Here is a 24967-nt window from a genome sequence, read left to right on the forward strand (position 1 = left end):
CTTCTCCCATGCAAAGTCTTTATGTTGAAGCCCACGAGCCGCCATTACATCTTCGTAGGAAAACATTATTGCTTTTCTATGCTTCTAAGATCCAGAGTCTTCCATCGCACCCCAGTTGGGAGTATCTTTATCACACTCGGTGGGATTCTTTTTATGAGAATAAACCACATGAAAATCGTCCTGCTTCACTCAGGATCAGAGATCTTATTCACAGTTGGAATATTGATTTAGCTGATATTTTTCAGAACACAACTGCACCTGTTCCACCCTGGACGTATGTTTGTGCCTCACATGATACATATTTTCTCCAGTGGGGGAAGAATGTCATACCTCCGAAAAACATGAGACAGTTGCACTCAGCCCATGCTACCCATAACTCCGATGCATGTAAAATATATACCGATGGGTCGAAAACTGATAGTAAGGTAGGTGCTGCAGCTGTTTTTCCTACATGTACAATTTCAGCCACACTACCTTTATCATGCAGTGTCTTCACTACTGAACTTTATGCCATCAAGTTAGCACTTAGTAAGATTATTGAACTTTGCATCTCACCCGCAATAATCTACACGGATTCCCTCAGTGCTATCAATGCCATAAGGAAGAATTTCTCCTCTCCTCATCCTACATTGAAAGAAATTCATTCCCAACTATTTTCCTGTAGTGTGTCCAATCAGTCAATCACATTTTGCTGGATCCCTGGCCATTCTGGCATTCCGGGAAATGAAAGTGCAGACTTTGCCGCTAAACATCCTCAACCCACTCTCTCACAACATCCTCAGGTTCCATACACTGATTTTAAACCTGTTATTCATAAAGCATGTTACAACAACTGGTCACAGATATGGAAAAGGAATACTAACAGCAAACTTTACCAAATAAAACAAGAACCAAAGCTGTGGCTCTCCTGCTTCAGACCAAACAGACGTGAGGAAGTGGTGTTGGCAAGGCTAAGAATTGGACATACGCATCATACCCATCTATACTTGCTACTGGGAGAAATCCCACCTCAGTGTTCATCCTGTAACAGTCGGCTTACGGTCCGCCATTTTCTGCTTGATTGTCCCTTGCATTCAACCATCCGGTCAAACACGTTTCAATCAGTTTCCAGGCTTAATGTATCACCTGATTTATCCCATATTCTAGGAAACAATGCAAATATTGAAGAACTTTTAATATACTTAAAATGTATTGGCCTATACAAAAGTATATAATTTAACAATCATAAAGATAGGGTCATGCAATTAAACGATGAATAGACACAATTTGGCCTCAGTTGCCCTTGTGTCTTTAAACCCAATCACAACAACATTCATTCCTATTTACTTATTACAATGGTGAAGGGAAAGGGACCAACAGAAAGTTCAAGTGCTGGCAGTGCTAGGAAACAAAACAAAATTGATTTAGAAATGAAGATGATTAATTAAGAAGTATGAAGGAGGACAGAGTTTGTCATCTATTGCACGGAATTAGGTCTCACTGCTCTAACAGTGAATACTATTTTAAGGGACAGTGCACGTATAATTAAAGGATCAATGCATTTAAGATTAACAGTGATCGCAAAACAGCATTCAGGTGCTATATTGAAGATGGAAAAGCTATTAATAATATGGATGGAAAATCAGATTCGGAAGCAAGTGCCCCTGATTCCAATGGTCGTTCAAACAAAAGCAAGAAGTATTTATGAAGATATTAAGGATAAGTATGGGAAGCCCCAAGCCAAGTTCGTGGCAAGCAGTGGGTGGTTTAATAGGTTCGAGCATCATGCTGGTTTCCAAAACATTTAAAGCATGGGGAAGTTGCCAGTGCCGATTCTGCAGCTGCAGAGAAATTTTGTGATGCATTGGAAAACACCCCCTTTAAATCTCCACAGCCCTCAACTTCTGCAGTGGCGTGATTATCAGCTGGAGAGTTAATTCTGGCAACGATGCTCAATGTAAAACTTACTGACGTTATGCCTGTCTCCTCTCCCTTTTTGTAATTTTATAATTTTGAAATTTTTGTACTTTTGTAATATTTCCTGCACATGAGATAAAGATAAAAGAATTGAATAAATAATTCTATGTTCGTCAAACATTTCTTTTTTGCCTCAATCAAATTCAGCATGCATAGTTGCGAGTGCTGAATAAGCATTTAGGGAAATCCTGACTTATGTAAAATTCAACTTACGTAGAGTTCCGTGGAATGCAACCCTTACTTAAATTGGGGATTGGCTGTACATGGTAGAGTAATAAAAGTGATTTCAAATTATATCTCATTGTGGTGACCTTTCCTAATTAAATTTATCAAAAATAAAGTGGTTGGCTCTCCATGCTGATATTGAAAGGTCACTTTACAAAGTACAATATTGGGCATGTTCGAAACAATATGAAAGTGTGTGGGATTCCTTTTGTCTGGAACTTAGTGGTAATAATGTTCCTGTTATTGTAAGTTTGAAACAGCAGTAGTGAAAATACAAAATTCACGAGCAAATTCAAAGTTCATGATCCAAAAGAATTTTTTTTTTTTTTTTTTTTTTAAAAAGACAAATTAATGACCTTCTCAAGGAAGAGAACTTTGCATTTTAACAATTCATCATAGCAGTTCTGAGTATGAAAAGATATTTAGCCAAGTAAGGGGGGGGGGGGAATCTCAGCCCTTTGAAATTGTCTCAAATTTGGAAAGAAGTACCATGGTTATAAACAAATCTATGATCAGCGTATCTGAGGAGAGAAAAATCATCATCATTACCTTCATTAAAGCTATCATAATGAGTTGGTGACAAACAGGCAATCCAAATAGATATCCACAGACTGAAAATTCAAATTTTTTCTAATTCAGGTAAGCTAATATTTGAAAGCATAATACTGTACTGATAAACAATTCAATTTGTTGCCAAAGTTTTTGGATTTTAAAAAATCTTCTGCTTTTTATGATTCTTTTCATCTTCACCATTTCTCTAGTTTTTGAGTCAGAATTTGCCAGCTATATTAATCAAATTGGATGGAGGGGAAAGAAGAGGTAGTGATGGCTTTGAAATAGATCCTTTTCCGTTTTTGCAGATTGCAGTAGTGAAAGTCATAAGCTTTTCTATTGCAAAGACCACCGTCTAAAACAAGAAAGATGATTCTGTTCTTTTGTTCATTGAGGAAGTACATTCTGCATGTGACTACAAAGTGGGCAGGTTCCCATTGAAATTGATTTTGAAATATTGGGTTGAAAAATGAGAAAATCATTTTTAGCTTGCACCCAAACATTTTTTAGACTTTTACCTTAAAATTTTCTAATAATGATGGGGTTTTTGAGGTGGGCCATCAATTTAAAGAAAAAAAAAAATTTAATTTTTTGCTGAAGTAGTAATAAATTATATTTTGTATAATGGTGAACTAAACATTATGGATATGTTGTTTTACATTTTTTAAAATTCATTTTCATATGAAATTTAGAAGCAAAAAAAAAGTAAAGATTTGATTCTGTTATTGAAATATATATATATATATATATAAAACTATTTTGTCTTAAAGAATAAATAAACACCAAAGATACTACTGTTACGTACATATTTCTTCTTAACTTTGTGCAGGTGGATAGCTCGCGTCCTGGAAGTTGATGCTAGCTTGGTGAAAATGTTTTTTGATGCAGATGAGAGAACTGAGTGGATTTACCGAGGATCAACCAGACTAGCACCTCTTTATAATGAACTGGTGAGTTCACTTATTTACAAAATAATCATCATTGTACTTGAATGCATATATATTTTATTTTTTCAAATCCTTGAAGACACAAGAAATAGTATTAATTATTGGATATATGGTAAAACACTCATAAGCTTTTGCTACAGTTTCTAGTTAAAACAAACAACAAAAAAGTCTATCCACCCATGTCATTTCTTTCCTAAGTGCCTATTTAGCTGACCTTTGCATTTGCACAAACTGTTTGCCTCAGTTACTCATATAAGTAACTTATTTCAGTAATTAACAACTCTGTGGCTAAAATAGAACCTCTTACAATCTAATGTGTATCTTGCTTTCTGCTAATTTGAATTTATGGACCATAGTTCTAGTATCATTTAACTGTGAGAATTTCACCGTCATTCATTTTCTCCTTTCAAAGCCTTACAGACCCTAATAACATCATCTCTAAGGTAACTAGCTATTAAGCTGTATAGCCTGAATTTCACTGACATTTTTGAGAGGCAAAATGTACTGTGTTTATTGCATTGTAACTGCTGGCAGGCACATTGATTAATGGTAAGAATTTTACTTTCAGCATGTCATAAGGAAGTGATTGGGTCATTACTTTCATAAACCCGTCCCATCTAGGAAGGTAAAAGATGCACAAATATTTCATGTTTATCCACAAAATGTCATTTGCAGTTAAAGAAATGTTTTATAATTATTTTATAGCATTATGATATTTTACAATTTTTAAATTGTAAAATATCAGTATTATCAATAAAATATCAACAAAGTCTAATTTTAAAAATTGACTTTGACTCATTTCTTGGCATTGATCCAGAGCAGTAATGCCCAGTATACCTTTCACACAATGGAACATTATAGAGATCACGTCAAAATCAGTATTATCAAAGGCAGAATGCACAAAATATTGTGTAATCTCTGCAGACTCCTGCATGATGGCTGTACATACAGGACTGTTTCTTTTATCAAATTCAAATGCCCAACATCAATTTTAATTCGTATTGTGCGTGCGTGCGTGTTCAAAGATCAATATAAATCTCTGGCAGGTAGGATCTTGGCCTAACGGCAGAAATATTATTGCGCCATTGCACTTTTTACAACTTTCTCTATCTCTTGTTTTTTGTCATGACATTTTTCAAAAATGCATAGAGGGATGGAAGAATTTTTGCAACTTCACACATCACTGATCTTATATCTTTTTTTGTAATGGCTGCTGTTGTCCAAATATATTTTCTGTTGATTTTTAAACATGCAAGGAATCAAATGAAATTGTTTCCCATGTTGCAGAAACAGACTAAATGGGTGTTTTGCAACTCCATACATCACTGATCCTATATTTTTCAGTGTATTGGCAGCTGCTGTTCAAAATATCATCAGGCATTTTTCTGTCAATTTTTCAGCATACCAGGAATCAGTTAATTTTCTTTCCCATGTTATGGAAACAGGCTGTAGTAGATTCATAAGCAACATCACAAATAATTATGTAGTTATCATATTTCTGTCATGATTTCTTTAATCTTGCTACTGTTTTTATGTATTATTTTATGAGCTGCACAAGTTCTTGTAAAGAAAACTGGTGGTCATTCCTGATGTCGTCACTATAAGGACATATCAATGCAAATGCTAATATGAGGTCTTTTATCTGTAGTCATCCACTTTTCTAATTTACTAGGATGTTCTTCAAAAATTGACACATGACAGACAATGAATTCTGCTCCCACTGGAGACAGTGCTCAGCCTTGGTTTTCAGTGGGAGCAGAATGATAACATGATGCCAACTGAAATGCAATCAAGTGCATGTTTTTATTTGATTTCACCTACCATGTTGAAATAGTCCCTTGCACTCCTATAGTATTTATATCTTTTATATGAAATTTATAAATTTATATCCTCTAAATACATTTTTGCGATAATGCCTGTTTATAAAATCAGAAGTAAATTGGCAGATGAGTTAATCTGAACACATAATCAACAGAAATAAATTTAACATACGGGTATTAAAAATTTATAGATAATTTTTCAACAAAATCAATTTCTTATGCCTCTGTGCCTCCTGAAAGGACCTCTCATATCTCCAATGATACACAATCACTGATTGATTGAATACCACTGCTTTATACTCTGTTTTATTCATTTCGTTGTGTATTCCTTTCTGTAACCATGATGTATTCTTAAAGCTTGTTTCCTTTTTTCAAAGACTCCATTTCCCACCTAGAACTTCTCTGGCTCTACTCATTGTAGGAAGACAGTTCTTGGAAGAAATGACATTGTTGATGGAAAGATGTTCACTATAATTCTTCTGCTTTTAGTATATTATTTCATTTTGCTGGTGGGGGGAGAGAAAGCATATCTTTATAATATGCACACTGTAAAAGATTATTGCATGTTTTTAGCATTGTTTATAGACCTGATGGAAATTCCACCATCGTTTCAGTAAGAATATCAACTTCACACAACTATACAAAAACACATTTATATTCTGTACCTTTTAAAAGTTAGAATAATATACTAATAACTAAAACTACTTAGATTTTGATAATGTTATTATTAAAACATGGAAAGAGCAGAAAAAAAGTTCTATGCACACTGACTATAGGCTGACAGTGCTGTGTTGCTTCTTCAATATTCCCCTTCACTGTTGAGAAGGAGATTCAAATTCAGCAGACTCTCAATGCAGTGATGCTGATTGTAAGGTACGATTAAAAGGAGGATTTCTACTTCATTGTTTACATTCTTCACTTGAAACACAAATGTTCTGCTTTTTTATCCAGTATGATTGTGACAAATACTTATGACATGCCTGAACTTTAACTTCTCTGCTTATTAGTGGTTTGGAGTGGGAAGCAACTTGCCCAGTAGTGTGATGAACCTCCCTTGTCCGTGCTTACTTGGCATCTTGATCCTCTTTACTTCCACCACTTCATTTTACAATAAATGAAATCTTAGAACTTTATGAACAGACCCTGTGCATAGGGTACATTTGTAAAATAATAAGGGTTTTATTTTTTTATATGAAAACCCCAAACATGAGAGGTATTAGAACCTATAGTACAGTCGGGTCTCGATTAATTCGTCCCGCGAGTGTATCACACAAAACGGAAATGCGTTAATCGAATATCATGACCAATAGGAAAAATTATAATTGGTCCTTGACCTTCTGGAATGTCCATAAAGAATTTTAAAAATACCTTTTAAATAACTTTTTAACTGTATATAATGTAAAAGATAATGAAAATAATTATGGAATTAAATGTTTATTGCATAAAACAGCGGTTCTTAAACTGTGCGCCGTGGAATATTCTAAATTTTCGAGGGAAACATAGTGATACTCGACATCTGTCGGACACCACGCGAACTACTAGCTCGAGGCAGTTCACAGTTTCAGCATTTCTTATTAAGTTGTTTGGACCTAACTACTAAACAAAACTTTTAGGTATTTCTTTTGGTCTGGGTGCGCCTTGAAAAAATTACTGAGACATTAAAGGCGCAGTGAACCGAGAAACTTTGGGAACTTCTGACATAAAATACACAATGAAGAAATTACTGTTGTGGAAATATTTGAACAGTGTTGACTTTCTCTTTTCATCAATCAATTTCCGATAGCCGACAACAATCATCTCTGGGCCCTGGCGAAATAAATATCACAGAGAACATCAAACCTTTTGTTTGAGGTTCTATGCGATACGAAAGATTTCACCTAATTCTTTTACTGTTATCTCCTTCGCGGTAACATTTTTCATCTGGCTCATTTAAAAATTTGAATTTTTAAATGCAAGTCTGCATTGAATTTATTAGCAGGAGACAAACACTTCTTCTTCCGATGGTTGATGGAACACACAGAGGTGGGCAGCAGGCAAACTTTTGTTTATTGACCGTACGACTCACGGTAAGCTTAATGTGGGATTCAAATCTTTTTCGACTATCGCATAAAACAAAAAAAAAAAAAAAAAAAAAAAATCGCGTTAACTGGAAATTTGCATCGTGTAAAGTGAAAAGCAGTATCATTTTTCAAATAGCGTTAACTGAATATCGCGTTAATCGAACTCGCGTTAAGCGAGGCCTAGCTGTACTTAGTACCATGCTGGGTTGAAGGCTGAGATGATGAGAGAAGATATTTGTTGACATTAGACTTGAACTTCTGCAGACTGTAATTTTTGGGAAAGACATATGAAGAAAGGTTGTTCCAGAAAACGGCAGTTGAATGAATAAATGAGGAAGATGAAAAGTTGGTTCTATGAGTTTGACGTTGCACAGTAAAGGGATGTTGGCTGGCGATGTCACGTGTTCGGACTGTTTTGAAAGAGAGAGCGGGAATTATAGAAGCCAATTCAGAAGAACAGTGCCCATGGAAGTATCTGTAGAAAACGCATGCAGCAGAAACAGTACATCTGTGAGACAGGGAGTGGAGAGACTCTGTTAGAGATGAGTCATTAATTAATCTAATTGCCCTCTTCTGAATGGAATATAGAAGCCTGAGAGAGGTTTGGGGGCACTGCCCCAGATGTGGAAACAATATTCCATGGTAGGGCAGATTTGCGATTTGTACAGAGTGAACAGCTGTTTGGAAGAAAAGTAATGGCAAGAACGAAAGAGAAAACCAAGTTTTTTAGATACAGAGGAAGCAATATTTGTAATGTGCTTGTGCCAAGAGAGATTAGAAGTCAGGGTAATCCCCAAAAGAGATATATCAACTTGCCTAGAAATCGGAGTGTCACCAAAGATAAGCATAGGAGCAGAGAATCCTTTTTGCAAGATATAAGACAAGACTGAGTTTTAGAAGTATTGAAATCAACTAAGTTGTTTTTGCCCCACTGGAGAATTACCTGGAGATCGGCATTTAAGGAATTGGTAACGGATATTCGAGAAGTTGAAGCTGATTGAGCAGGACAAGGTTACTCAAAATGGAGAGTGGAATGCAATGTGCACCAGCAAAACTATGGATAGGATTTCCAGTCAATGGAAGAAGGTCATTAATATACAAGAGGAAAAGAGTGGGGGAAAGAACTGAACCTTGGGGGACACCAGCATTAGTGGAGTTTTAGAAGACAGAGAGCCATCTACCATCACCCTCAGTGAGTGGTCATAGAGAAAACTGGATAACCAATTACAAAAAACAGTTGATAAACCATAAGTTGGAAGCTTTTTTAGAAGACCTTCATGCCAAACAAGATTGAAAGCCTTTCAGATGTCAAGAGTAACTGTTTGTGTTTCATCGAAATTTTCAATTGAATTTGTCCATAAATGTGTAACATAAGACAGATTATCACCAATGGATCGACATTGATGGAGTCCATACTGGCGATCATTGATCAGACGGAAGGTTTCTAGGTGGTTTAAGAGTTGACAATTAATTGATTTTTCCATTACTTTAGCATTAGCATTAGTAGAGGCATATGATGCAAGAAAGCAAGCTTATTCAGCATCAGCCAAAAACACACACACACACACACACACACACACACACACACACACACACACACACACACACACACACACACACACACACACACACACACAACTCCCATTTCACTCCTCCGTTCGTTCTAAATACCTGTCCAGTTCAGCCTTAAATTTGTTTAGGCTATCAACTTCAACAACAAGTGATGGAAGTCGGTTCCACCAACCAACCACCCGCTGGCCAAAGGCAAATTTCTGCACATCTATCCGACATCCATCCTTCCTCAATTTGAATTTATGCCGTCTGAGGTGATTATTCTGAGCAAGATGAAGAATCCCATTGGCATTAAGCATGCTCAAACCATTCAAAGCCTTATACACCTCTATCAGATCACCTCGCCGGTGCCTAGTCTCCAGACTCTGTAATTTGCAAAACTTAAGCCTTTCTTCGTAAGAGCAACCCTTTATTCCATTCATTAATCTTGTTGCCCTTCTCTGTACCTGTTCCAGCAGCTCTACATCCTTCTTGAAATGAGGCCTCCAGATCTGTATACAGCACTCAAGATGTGGCCTAACCATTGCCTTATACAAGGGAATAATCACCTCCTTATCCCTGCTAGAAAAATTCCTGTATATCATTGACAAGACACCATGAGCTACTCTTGCAGCCCGTCTGCACTGCTCAGAGAACTTCATATCTGCCTGCACAACCACTCCCAGGTCCCTTTCATTCTCCACCACTGTCAGTGTAGTACCGCAGAGTTGATACGTTGCTCTGTGGTTACTGTTTCCCATATGTAGTACTTTACATTTGTCAATGTTAAACTTCATTTGCCACTTCTCAGCCCATCTGTTCAACCTTTCCAGATCCTGTTGCATTAGCATAGTGTCAGTAGTGTCCTTAACAACCCTGCCAACCTTTGTATCATCTGCAAACTTGGACATTAAACTTGATATACCATCATCAATATCATTCATAAACACCGAAAACAACAACGGACCCAACACTGAACCCTGAGGAACTTCACTAATAACATTAGTCCCTGTTGAGCAGTGTCCATTGATTACCATTCTCTGTCTTCTGCCACTCAACCATCCCCTTATCCATAGCAGCAATTTGCCTCCAATGCCACACTGCTCCAATTTGTGCAGCAGTCTTCCATGTGCAACAGTATCAAAAGCCTTTCTAAGATCCAAATATATAATATCAAAGTTATTCCCTGCATCCAGTTCTTTTGTGACTACATCATAGTATCCAATCAAATTGGTCAGGCAAGACCTGCCCTTAACAAAACCATGCTGCGTCTGAGCTATAACTAAATTCTTGTCTAGATGATCCTACAGTGCTTCTTTAACCAGTGCCTGCATTAATTTACCTGGAACAGAAGTTAAACTAACAGATCTATAATTACTTGTGTCAGCCTTTGATCCTCCTTTGTGAATTGGGGTCACATTTGCACATCTCCAGTCTGTGGGTACAAAAGAAGCTCTCATAATTATGGCTAAGGGTTTGCTTACTTCCTTTGCTGCCTCCTTTAATATAACTGGATAGATCCCATCCACCCCAGGTGCCTTTTTTATGTTTATCCTCAACAATCTCTCCTCCACTTTCTTCTCAGTTATTAGAAAATCATCTAGCTCACTGCCAACGTTTACTTTACCTACGTCATTCTCCTTCCTGAATAACTCCTCATGCGTGAATGTAGATGCAAAATACTCGTTTAGATTGTTAGCCACCTGAGCAGGATCCTCAACTGTTGAACCATCAATATCCAGTGGACCAATCTGATTCATTCCTTTCCTTCCTGAGTTTAAATAGGTAAAGAACTCTTTTCTGTTTTTCTTTGGATCCTTTGCCAAGGATTTTTTGTAGTCTGCCTTTGCCTGCCTAATCTCCTTTGTGACTTGGTTACAGACCAACTTATATCTATCATAGGCTTCCATGTCACCCATTAATTTGTATGTATTCCATGCATTTTTGTTCTCTGCCACATGTCTTATTAGTTGATCTGACAACCATTTAGGCCTAAACCTTGAACAATATTTCTTCGTTGGTATGTAAAGCCTGGTAGCTTCCAAGATTAGTTCCTTGAATGCTTCCCATTTTGAGTTTGCTGTTGGTAACATCATCAGTTGGTCCCACTGTATAGAATTTAAATACTGTCTCAGACCATCATAGTCGCCTTTATGAAAACAAAAACTCTTCCCTTTACCTCTGATGGTAGTTACCTCCTTGAGTAAATCCCACTTCAACACACTGTGATCACTGACACCTAGTGGTTCATTTATCTGCAGATTCTTAATGCATGAAGAATCACTACTGATAATCAGATCAACAGTATTGCTCCCTCTTGTTGCCGCACGAACATGCTGATGTAGAAAACAATCATCCAATAAATCCACAAAAGCCTTGCTAGTGTGTGAGTGACCAACCCACAAATTCCAGTCAATATCTGGGAAATTAAAATCCCCCATTATGAGACTCTCTGATTTACTGGCCCACTCTATTTCCCTGTACAATATCTTATTATACTCATCAGAGTCATTAGGCCTATAGCACACTCCTACTCTCAATTTTGATTTCCCAATGCTTATGTCACACCAAACTGACTCAACACTGCCCTGTCCATCGATGTCAACTGGCTTCACTTCCTTGGATTTTATGTGTTTCTTAGCTAATAGCATAACCCCTCCTCCCCTCCTGTCCTGTCTATCCTTTCTATACACATTGTAAGCCCCAAATTCCAGTTCCGCATTCCTTATATCTGTGTCACACCACGTCTCTGATATCCCAACAATATCTGCCTTTGATGTTTTGAGCAATACCTCAAATTCATCAAATTTATTTACCAAACTCCTAGCATTGGTGTACATGCAGGTATACATGCACCTGTTTCTATTCCTAGCTATCCTAACACAACCCATGTGTTTACTTGTACTGCAATGACTCCCAGCAGTCTCTGAAATATCGTGCATCTTGTTTTTCAGGCTTCTGCTCAAAAATGGATGGGCAAAAGTTGCTTAACAAAAGGCTTTGACAAGAGACCAGAATGCTCGGCTACCATTAGGGCAAGATGCAAGTTTTCTACTCTTAGCCTGTTTGAAATCCAGTTTGGACTGGATTTCAAATTGTTGCGAGCTGTGGTGTAGGCAGAAAATGAAACTGAAGAATTGGAAACAAGCCAATTACAATATGCGACGTTCTTCTCGTGAACAGCCTTAGCACATTTATTGGAAAACCAAGGTTTAGATAAAGGATGAGATTTTAAAGTGCAGTGCGGATTAAAGGATTCCATTCCTACAAGAATAATTTCACTGACACGATCTGAGCAAATGTTGACACCAGAAGTTTTGAAACAGTAATCAGACCAAGGAAAAGAAGAAAAGAAATCTTGCAGGTCATCTCCTTTTGCATTCGTGTAATGCCAAACAATACGAGGTTGGGAATAGCAATGAGATAAAGGCTCCATTGGAGAAGAGACAATCACCAAGTTGTGATCTGAGGTGCCTAAAGGACCACTCACTTCGACAGTATACTTAGAAGGGTTGTTTGTAAGAAAAAGGTCAAGCGTGTTGGCTGTATGGTTAGGATTAAGGTTATGATGTCCATCATAACCTCAAAAGTCATCAATCATACTACATGATGGACGAGATGGGGTAGGGTTGACCAGAGCTTAGCTCTGGAGACTAAACATGGGTTCCACCACTTCAAGCCTCCAGTAAGCAAAGTGGTGGTATTGCACCGGTTGATGAGAATTATCTACCACCTAGTGTTGCCTGGTAACACAGAGGCGGCATTCCGCCATGTGGTGTGGGTGCCACACCTCGATCCCTGCTTACGTTGGTTTGCACCTGGGTGGTCACCCACAGTGCTTGTGGGTTATACCTAGGATTACTAACAGTCCCACCATCGTGAAGGTGCCAGCAGAGAATTTGGCTGTCACAGACTGTTCGGACTTTGCCGAAAATGGGTCCACTTGATTTGAGTGTCTCCAGAATATCAGTTCTATCAGCGTTTTAGACTCCCAGGTAGCAAGTACAGCTTGTCTGGCATATCTGAGAGAATGTCTGTGACAACCTCAAGGACCAAAGGAGTTTACTTCAATATAGTATGTAGAACATTTCTGTATGATACTCTCCAGAAATTAAAATGAAAAAATCAAATCTTACATTACAGTAACAAATAATTAAAAATCAGTTTAATGCAATTAAAATTCAATTTAACGCAATTAAAAATTAAGAAAATTAATTAAAAGAATTTAACAAAAAAATTCTAAAACGATTTTCCTTCCTGAAGCTGACAACTCTTTTTGATCGTATGTCGCGATCACAGGAATGAAAATTACCGAAAGGGGTGAGCATGAAACTTAAATAGGGATTATTTGTCTTCGCGTATGCACGTAAAAGCCCACAAATCAGAGATCATATATGGCCGGTGAACGTTAACAGAATTCTCTTGTAATTTAATTGCAATGGTTTCAGCAATTGATAATCCCGTATAATTATGTTGGACCCTAAGTATTTTAGCCTCGTTAAATAAAGTGTTTTTCATTAATGGCATTGAAGGCCAATTTTATGCGACTATTAATTGCAGAAACTGTCGGATGCGGAAAGGTTAGGGAATGACCACTTCATATCCCCTCGGAACAATATAACCTTAGTTGCTAATGCTCCTAAAAACCAAATAACAAACAAACAACACTGGGACAAGAGAGAGAGATGAATATATTCCCGGCAAAAGCAATGTAAAGTGTGTTCCATTGGTTGATCCACAAAAGGTTTGGCGAAGGTAAAGAAAGCCCACATGAGAAGCATTCAAAAGTTCGATAAATTTGCCGGTAAAAATACTTTGCCGTAACGGCATTTGTATTGTTGCTCGCTCGGTAAACAGATGGTGGGTGTTATCAGTCTGGAGTAGAAGTTGAATCCCACGGGAGCTTGAAACCCTCCTGAAGTGGAGGGGGGTAACCTAACCTTTTTCTTTTGAATCATGAACAGAGTCATATTGGAAGTTCTGGCACAGTAAAAAATATTCATAACGTAGTTTCACCGGTAAACTTTTTTGAAGTTTGCTATGCTTCTTGCGTGTGCTTCCTTTGCCTTTATTTTTCTTAATAAACAATTTATCCATAGTCCACCATTGATTCTAAATAGAAAAGGTAAGGTTACCCCCTCCACTTCGTGAAGGTTTCAATCTCCCATGGAATTAAATTTCTACTCCTGACTGATAACACCCACCATATGTTTACTTAGCAAGCAACAATACAAATGGCGCTATGGCAAAGTACTTTTACTGGTAAATTTATTGAACTTTTGTGTGCTTCTCATGTGGGCTTTCTTTACCTTCGCCAAAGTTTTTAGGTTTTTCTTCCCCCTTTGCACATCAAACTTGGACTGATTATGAATATCAATAAGGCACTGGATAAAGAAAGCAGAGGATTCGCATATTTACTGAAAATGATTTCAAATTTATCTCATGCAAAGCTGAAGGAAGGAATTTTCATAGGTCCTCAAATAAGAAAGCTCCTAAAAGATTAAGAATTTCAAAGAAACCTGAATGATGTTGAACTGGCTGCATGGAGATCTTTAAAGGCTGTGGTACACTGATTCCTTGGAAAGAGAAAAGAAGAGAACTATGAGCAACTGGTGACAAACTTGCTGAAATGTTACAAGAACATGGGGTGCCGAATGTCATCGAAAATGCATTTCCTTCATTCCCATCTGGATTTCTTTCCTGAAAACTTAGCAGATGTCAGTGATGAACAAGGAGTGCTTCCACCAGGACGTATCTGCAATGGAAAAACGATACCAAGGTCGCTGGGACTCTGCCATGATGGGAGTTTACTGTTGGTTCCTTAAATGGGAAAGCAAACTGGAGTATAACAGGAAATCATTGAGTGGGAAACATGTCTAAGTAACATATATTGTGTGATAATTACAACCATGTATGCTGATATTGTATAAAAACAAGGAATTTAAAAAATGCATATATCCTTTGATGTGACAGAAGTAAAAGATTGATATTTTCATAATCAGGACATTAATTTTGTTCAGAATAACCAACTTTAATTCCAGAGGTATGATGAAAAAAAAAAATTGTTGGGTAGTGTTGTTTTTGTATGTTGATCAGTCATGCAGTAGTGTAAGGTAATTGTGCAAAGTGATACTTTTTCTCTCACTGAGAAAAAAAAAAAAAAAAATTAGAGGGATCTATGGGTGGGAAGTAACAGCCTCACTATCATGAAGGTTCAAGCAGGGATTTGTTGTTGCAGAATGGACTTTTCTGAAATTCAGTGTACTTAACTTACAGGTGTGACCTGAATATCAATCCTGAATATCAACCCACCAAGTCCGCTATAATACGTGAAAGAATCTCTAGCATGCCATGGGAACCAGCTTGAGGTCGCAGAAAAAATTAGGGAGCATGACTTTTCCCTTGCACTAATCTAATGTAACTCTTTTATCATAATTTTTTTTACACAGAGGATCATATGTTAATTACATTATCATATATTATTGTTATATGATAATGTATCATATATTATCTTTCTATACTTTAAAATAATTTTCCTCCTAATGATATTTATTCAGCCAATGGGAGAAGAGAGATGCGGGTTACATAGTAATATGTAGTAAATACAAAAATCTGTAATCGAAGCTTGTTTTTCTGTGGTAAAACAAGCTTCTGTTTAAGCATGGTCGCACGCTACGTTTATCTAACATGGCCACGCGGTACCATTCTTGATTTCCATATGTAACGTATTTATTTAAATAAACTAAATGCAACAAGGCATAATATTTTAAGAGTTTAAGAATCTATATCTGTATAATATTGGTGTAGATATTATACACCATAGACGACTCTTAAAGAAAAACTACGATCGTAGTGTGAAAAGCACCCACTGATGAAAAGCCAACTAGCTTTGAAACGGTGCCGTCTGGGTGATGGTGCCCACCGAGAATGAGTGACAATAGTCTTCTCTAGTGAAGCGTTATTTATTCAAGGCAGCAATACATAGTAACTCGTTGTGAAGGATGAACACAATATGAGATACAGATGAAATAATGCTTTTCACACTACGATCGAAGTTTTTCTTTAAGAGCTGTCTATGGTGTATCTACACTGATATTATATAGATACAGTAACATAGCTATGTATTCATAGCTAGGGAAGAGACACACAGATTCGAAAGCTTCTGTAAGTACAGTCGATTCCGGTTATTTGGGACACGTCGGGACTAGTGCATTTTGGCCCGATTAAGGGGCTGCCCCAATTATCCGAAGTTTCACGTAAATAGTTAAAAATACAATGGATCTTTACATTTGATTCACTGTATAATAAAATCACATTACGATGGACTCGCCATAGTAAAGTACCGTTCACTATATGATGTGTAGTAAGCGCCGTCATTGTGATCACGTTTGTGAATTGAATTTTGTGAAGTGAATTTCAATTCTAATTAGCAAAAATAGGAGGAAATTTATCCACAGGCTATAAAAGTAAAGATATATTAAGCACAAATTTACCTTTTATTACCTTACTAATTCAAAAATTAAATGATACATGAAAATCGGAAGAATATACGTGATAATCAGAATAATTAATACGTACTGTAATATGTACATACGAACAAGTTGACATTTCTATTCACAGACATTTGTGGGTGGGGGTTAAAATTTGAAACAGTAAAAAGATAAGCAATCAATAACAAAGAACACACACACACAAATTGCAAGTAACATGATGCGTGCAAGTTAGAATGGAGTAACGAGTTACAAAGCTTTAAAAATAGGAATGAAGAGAAGATTCTGAAAATTTTTTTATATGATTGAAGATTCCATGGAAGTGTGAACACATTTCACCATAGTAACCCAGAGAATTCCAGCTGTCGGTATTATCACAAATTCAATAAGATCGACTTTACTATACGTTTATGATAGATTGCACTAACAGAAAAGCCCAATAAACAGGTGACTGCTAATTGTTTTATGGTTGTGACCTCCAGAAATCTGAGGTCGGAGACAATCATAGGGTAATCTCCAGTGCTGCAGTCTCCTGCCCCAATTAAACGGCATGTTGACCCAATTAAGCGAAGTAAACCCTGGCTATTTTGTTGATTGGGTTCTGTTCTTTAAGATTTGCCCCAAATAAACAGCTGCCCCGATTAACCGGTGGCACAAATAACTGGAATCCATTTTATTTTATTTTATCAAAAGAAGCAAGCGCAGCGAGCAGGGGCGAAGCCTCCCCAGTCATATATTAATTACATTATCATATATTAAATATTAATCATCATATATTATCATATATCTTGTTCTTCTACTTCCTGCTCAGTAGGCCTAGTGGCCTGTTACGGTTTCTCCATCTTTGCAAGGGTCTGCCTATGTTTCTCCTTCCCCGTGGTTTGTAGTTTAGAATCTCTTTTGGATATCATCCGTCCTCCCTGCTGGATCCATCTGTTTCTACATGAGTCGATAAAATTCAGTACTGAAGTTGTCTGCAGTTCTGACAGATTGTCTTGGTTTCTTTTCATGTCAAGTCTGGTATAGTCTGCTGTTCTGCACATGAAGTGCATTTTTGCACCAGTCAACCTCTTCCTATCCCCTTTCCTCATTTTCCATGCCACAGACCCATAGGTTAGGATAGGTTTCTCAAAGTGTTATGTATCCTTGTCCTTGTTTTCTTATTCACTAGATTAGATTTGAAAATATGATTTATAGTTTAAATAATTCCTATGTAATTATTTATTTTTGCTAAATTATCTTTTTCATAGGACAAGTGGTATCCTATGTATTTGAAAGTGTGAACTTGTACGATCATATTATTGTTAATGCAGATCTTGCTTCTTATTGGATCTCTTCCTTTAAATGCCATCACTTTTATCTTTGAAGTTGAAATTTCTGTATTAAATGATTTTGCTATTTTGTTTAATGAAAAAATGGCTTTCTGCAATGAGTTCTCCTTTTCTTCTATTAGAACCTGGTCATCAGCAAAAAGCAGTGTGTCCATTCTTGCTTTGTGGCTAATTTTGAAGCCTGTCTTGTAGCTTTTCCTCCATTCTCTTATAATATGATTTATATACATGTTGAATAGAAGCAGGGACAGTCCACATTGCTGTCACATCCCTGTATTTATTGTCTCCAGTTCAGTTGTTTGTGATTCAATTTAATTTTTATTATATTATTTTTAGAGATATTGAGATGGCCTTGATCAACTGGTTTGGTCTACAGTAATATCCCGACTTAGGTGAACTTGGAGTTACGCGGTTCTTGATTTTTTTCGTTTGGCAACACTGCCGCCCACGATCTTCAAGATCGTTTTTCATATGCTATCGATATACGGTGCGACGGCGGAGAGTGATAGCAAAAGATGAACAAAATTCAACTTTGCTGCAGCGTGAGCTGCACACATATACAAGAATTTGCATTCCAACTGTCATATTTATGTGTGCGTTCGAATTTGTGCTCAACTTTTATCGGAAATTACATCGTTTTCACGAATAAAAAAACTTTCCAGGCTTTAAGGTTTCCAATGACCGATTGACAATGATGGTCGGCGGGAATGCAGCTGGTGACTGCAAGTTAAAACCTCTCTTAATTTATCACTCCGAAAACCCAAGAGTTTTAAAAATATATATCTAAAATTAGCTTACAAGTGATTTGGAAGTCAAATCATAAAGCTTGGGTGACAGCTTCCATTTTTGAGGACTGGTTTGGTCACCACTTCATACCCGAAGTCGAACGTTATTGCAAATCTAAACCGATTCCATTTAAATTGATCCTTCTTATTAACAATGCACCCGATCACCCTCCTGCCACCCTAATTAATTTCGACCCGACGTGTGAAAGTTGTGTTTTTGCCTCCAAACACAACCAGCTTGCTTCAACCGATGGACCAGGGAGTCATCAAAACATTCAAGGCCTACAACACGAGGCGTTCGTTTGCACGTCTGCATGAAGCTATGAGACAAAATAGCGAGATATCTGTTAAAAACTTTTGGTAACAATTCAATGGTTTAGATGCCGTAAGAATCATTGAAGAATCTTGGGATGAAATTCACAAAAAAACATTGAATGGTGTCTGGAAGAAACTTTGTCCATTTTTTTTCAAAAACGAGACAAAAACAACGCCAGAAACTGATCATGTCGCTCATATGATAGAAGAAGAAGTTGTTAATCTTGCCAGGCAATTAGATTTGGAAGTCGATGGTGATGTCAACAAGCTGTTAGATTCACATAGTGGGGAGCTGACAATGAATGAGCTCATAGAGATGCGTGAACAAAACGTCACTGAATTATCCGACACTTCAGACCCAGTTCCACCAGAAAAGCACATGACAATTGCAAGCTCGACAGAAGGTCTCAGCTCAATTGAAAAGGGCTTAAAAATTTTAGAAAACAGACTCCAACGAAGAACGCGCTATAGCTACAAAGCAAGGAATAAAAAATTATTAGCTTGCTATGAAGAAATTCTGCATGAAAAAAAGAAGGCGCTGTGTCGTCAGACGAATTTGTTAGATTTTATGAAGCCACTGACATTGAAATAACTTTTTTGCGTAAGTCATTTATTTTTTTAATACATAATTTGCATTAATATGTATAAATAAATGCAATTTTATTAAATATTTTTCTTTTAAACTAGTGTTTTTGTTAGTCCTTGGTCCCAATTAAACAAAATGTATATTTATATGCAAAGTTGTACCCCGACTTACGCGAATTCGACTTAAGCGATTTTCGTCAGACCCACGTATCGCGTAACTTCGGGGTATTACTGTATTGTCTTCTTTTAAGATTTCAAATAATTTTGTTTGGTTCACTTTGTCAATGGCTTTTTTTGTTATCTATGAATAAGAGATGGGTTTCTAAATTAAACTCTTCTTTTTTTTTTTTTATCAGGAGCTCTTGTGTGAAGTAAGCATCGGCACATAATCTTCCCCTCCTGAACCTGTTTTGTTCTTCAAGGATGTTTTCATAGTATTTACTAAGTTTCAGTTTTAAAAGGCTTGAGTATATTTTATATCCTGAGTTTAGGAGACTGATTCCTCTGTAGTTATTGCAGTCGTTTATATTTCCTTTTTTGAAAATTGGCACTACAAGCTCATTTTGCCAGCTGTCTGGTGGTGGATGGCCTACAAAAATCATATTCATCAGTTCAAGTAGTTTAATTTCAAATTTTTTTCCAAATATTTGATGAGCTCTATGCTAATTTCGTCAATGCCTGGACATTTTTGGTTTTTACTGTTTTTAAGCACTGTTTCTAGTTCTTTGTTAGTGAAGGCTTCTATTATATTATTGTTAGATGTTGTTTTAGCCATGGAAGGATCAACTCTGGTCCATAGGGTTTTATAATAATTGTACCAATCTTCTGATGGTATTGTATTAATTTTGACTGTTTCCTTGAGGTTTTTGTTCATTTGTCTTATTACTTTATATACTGTAGTACGTGGCCTATTATTGTCTTTTTCTAAGTTGGCGACAAAATTGTTCCATTGATCCCTTTGTCTTTTTATTATTAATTATTAGCTATATGGTGCAAGGAAGCCTGAGGCTTAAGCTGCACCAGCCAAAAAAAAAAAAAATTCTGAATTACTGAGAGAGAGAGAGAGAGAGAGAGAGAAGGGAATCACTAAGAAAGAGAAAAATGATATCCACAGCCATTTTATTTAGCCTGTCATTTATAAAGGTTGCCCATGCCCGGCCTAAGGGATACAAGAATAAATTAATGTAGCTAATAAAAATAAATTAATTACATATAAAAATTATCAAAAAGTAGACAGCTATACTGCTGATATCCCTTAATTCTTGGGTTGAATTTTGATATGTTTGGTTAGATTTATTATCCAAAAACTGGAAAAATCTAGAAACCAACCATCTTCAGGTCCCGAGATTGCCAGATTTCAGAAGTTATACCTGTAATAAGTTTTAAAATAAAACTTGAGAGTTTCCTAAATGGATTATTTACATTTCTGTGTGTAATTTGTTTTAGTCTGAATAAAGGTAAATATAATAATATTAAATTTACTTTTATAATTTATAAAAAAAAAAAAAAGAAAAAAAAAGTTAGATTGTAAAAAAAAAAAAAAGTTAGAGAACTTTTTTTTCATAATCATGTTACCAATTTAAATTTACACTTTGTGATATTTTTATAGGCAAATGCAGAAGCAAATCGACTGTCTGGAAAAACTAGGCGCCACAATCTCATCACAAAGAAGCGACACCAGCCTTATGTTGAATATACGCGTGGTTTAGATGAGCCATTATCGGGTCAAGAAGGTATGTGTTTACATATATTTTTATTTAATGCAAATGTATGAGAATATATTTTAACCCTTGATTTAGCATCCAGGGTTATCAGAATAGTACCAGCAGTGTTAGTGAAATGATGTTGTATGTTGTTGAATTGTAATCTTCAATTGAAATGCAATATCCAGCTGTAACATGACATGTAATATAGGAAACCTCCAACCTCAAAAATAAGAGGTATTAGAACCTATGGTATTTAGTGCCATATATGGGTTGGAGGTTGAGAAGGTGAAAGAAAATATTTGTCTTGAACTTCTGTAGATTGTTGTTTTCAGGAAATATATATGAAGGAAGGTTGTCGAGAGAGAGAGAGAGAGTCTTGCCTACAAATTGGTGTCATCGAAGATAAGCATAGGAGCAGAAGAATCCTTTTTGTGAGATATAAGACAAGACTGAGTCTTAGAAGGATTGAAATCAACTATAAGTTATCTTTGCCTCGCTGAAGGTCAACATTTAAGGTGGTGGATATTCGAGAAGTTGAAGCTGTTTGAGCAGGGCAAGGTTTCTGAAACTGGAAGGTGGAATGCAATGTGCTATCATTAGCAGAACTATGGATATGATTTCCGGTCAATGGAAGAAGGTCATTAACATACAGGAGGAACAGAGTGGGAGAAAGAACTGGACCTTGGGGAACAGGGCTCACATCTGGTGAGTATGGGCTTGGCACACCCAGGGTCCTCAGCTGGATATCATCATTCTTCTCTTTCTTGGTGATTTCCTTCTCGCGCGCGCGCGCGCACACACACACACACACACACACACACACACACACACACACACACACACACACACACACACACACACACACACACACACACACACACACACAGGGTAACTCAGAAATTTTTTTTTTTTTGGCTGGTGCAGCATGAGCCTCAGGCTTCCTTGCACCATATGGCTAATAATAATAACACCAGCATTAGTGGAGAAGTTAGAATGATCTATGTGTGCTAAATAAGACGAAATATGAAGTAATTATAAAATTAATGCTTGCTATCCTCTTTACACATTGATAGGCATTTCATCAAGGGCCGGCATTCATCAAGTCATAAGTAATTAGCTTAATTACTCTTTTTTTGTACACTATTATACCAGTATTATATAGATCTGATTATGAAAGCTTTCAGTAATAGCTTTGTTGGGTATAAAAATGGACAAAATATCTAATAATCTGTAAACGCTATTACTTAATTTTTTACCTTAGTGTGAGGAACTGTGTTTGATTTTTTTTTCTCTGATTTCTCTTTCTGTATGTAATCTAGTATTAGTAGTGGCAAATGATGCAAGAAAGCAAGCTTATAGAGCATCAGCCAAAAAAAAAAAAAAAAAAACTATGCATTTCACCCATCCACAACCTCCAAGAATTTTTCTGGTTCTTCCTGGAATTTATTCAAATCACCTGGTTCTCCAACAGCAGATGGAAGTTCATTGGAACAATCAACCACCATCTGGCTGAAGGAAAATTTACACACATTTTGTGACCATTCTTCCTTAATTTGAATTTATGCCCTCTCGTGTGTGTAGTCTCAACAAGAGGAAGAATGCCATCAACATTTATCTTACTCAACCTTCAAGGCATTAAACACCTCAATCAGATCTCTCCACAGGAGCCTAGTTTTCTAGTTTGCAGAGCTGAAGCCTTACTTGATAAGTGCACCCTTTTTTTCCCCTTCACCAATCTGGTTGCCCTCTTCTGCACCTGTTCCAGCAAATCTACATCCTTCCTAAAGTCAGTCATCCGGTCCTGTATCAGCACTCGAGTTGTGACCTAACTATGGCCCTTGTACAAAGGGATAATCATTTCCTTATCCTTGCTATCGAAGTTTCTGTATATTTTTGACAAAAACCCATGACTAGTGACAGCCAGTTTGCACTACTAAGAGAATTTCATACCCGACTGCACAATTATTCCCCCCCCCAGGTCTTATTTGTTTACCACTACACTGAGTGTATTGCCACACAATTGGTTTGTTAATTTACTGTTACTCATATGCAGTACCTTGTATTTGTCATTGTTAAACTTGAATTGCCATTTCTCAGCTCATCGACCTAATTTTCCCAGTATTTGTTGCAATAACTCACCCTGATTACGGTCATTAACTACCCTGTCAACCTTTGTATCATCTGCAAACTTAGACACAAAGTCTGATATACCTTTGTCAGTGTCATTAATAAATAGCGAAAAGAACAATGAACCCTGGGGGGTTTCACTAAAAAACATTAGTCCACGAAGAGCAATGTCCGTTGATACCCACTGTCTATTTTCCCTCACTCATCCATCCATTGATCCATAGTGGTAACTTGCCCTTAATGCCACATTGCTCCGGGTTGTATAGCAGTCTTTTATGTGAAACAGTATCAAAAGCCTTCCTGAAATCCAATTATATAATATCAAAATTATTTTTTGCATCCAGTTCCTTGGTTACTGCACCATAGTATCCAGTCAGGTTCGTCAGAGATGACCTCTTAACAAATCCAGTGTGTGGCTGCAGTATAATTGCATTCCTGTCTAGATGGTCCTGCATTATTAAACATTATTTTCCTGGGAACTGAGGTTAAGCTAACAGGTCTGTAATTACTCATGTCACCATTTGATCCACCTTTGTGAATTGGAGATACATTTGCTCATCTTCAGTTGATAGGGTAATCCCCCGGATGCTGTCATAATAATGGCTAAGGGTTTGCTTACCTCCTTTGCTGCTTCCCTTAATATAATTGGATAGATCCTAGGTACCTCTTTTGTTTAGCTCACTGTGAAGGAGTTGACCAGAGATTGGACCCTCCCCTAATTAACATAGTCTCCATATTACATGTTATTGTATTTCATTTCAGATGGCTATTGCAGTCCAAAAATAAATATCATCATTTCATTTTATTAGCTGTGGCTAATCTGATGCATCAATGTAATTATAAGATTAATATGTATTTTCAGATTGTGAAAAATATATAGAATTAAAATGTATTTTCATATTGTGCATAATAAATTAGATTATAACAGAATTATTAATATTTATGTACATTATTTATTTATTGAGTAAAGAAAGAAAGGTTAAAAAATAAAGGGTCAGGCCAACACATTAAATTGAAATAAATGAGTAACTATATATACATATGTTCAAATAAATTTTACAGACTACATGCTACACAGGCATAACAAAAAAAAAGTTGAAGAAAAAAACTGTATGTAAGAAAAAGCAAATAAAATGAAAAATATGAAATTTAGATATCCTGTAGAATGTTGAAAATGATGCCATCATTTGACAGCACTCAAACTAAATGCGTAAAAAGTAACTGCACAACACACGTATAGAAGTGTTCTGATTTGCATTAAAATCTGGAATGTAATAGCGAACATGGTAAATAAGTAAAAATAAATAAGAGTATAATTATTTAACATATGAGAACAACATAAAAATGCATCTAATTTAAAAAAATAGAGTAAGCAAATAAAAAAAATTATTAAAGGCGCATTGTTAATTGCTCCCTTTTAAAGTAGTTTAGAAATGTGCCCTGTTTCGTGGATTTCAATTTGAAACCTCTGAGCTTTCATTTTTGATATATTTATGAAATTTTATACTATTTCAATG

General features: G+C 36.5%; 1 protein-coding gene across 1 annotated transcript in view; it reads left to right on the plus strand.

The window, feature by feature from the left end:
* Nucleotides 1-24967, plus strand: part of egg (SET domain bifurcated histone lysine methyltransferase eggless) — a 536019-nt gene that overhangs the window by 241286 nt on the left and 269766 nt on the right. The window contains exons 13-14 of the mRNA XM_090386075.1: nt 3563-3683; nt 21227-21350. Of these exons, the coding sequence (XP_090242201.1) occupies nt 3563-3683; nt 21227-21350 (245 nt within the window). The remainder of the gene's footprint in view (nt 1-3562; nt 3684-21226; nt 21351-24967) is intronic.

This window comes from Mastigoproctus giganteus, chromosome 12, assembly GCF_048544385.1.
Source record: "Mastigoproctus giganteus isolate SK-2022 chromosome 12, ASM4854438v1, whole genome shotgun sequence".
In the NCBI taxonomy this organism is placed as follows: Eukaryota; Metazoa; Arthropoda; class Arachnida; order Uropygi; family Thelyphonidae; genus Mastigoproctus; species Mastigoproctus giganteus.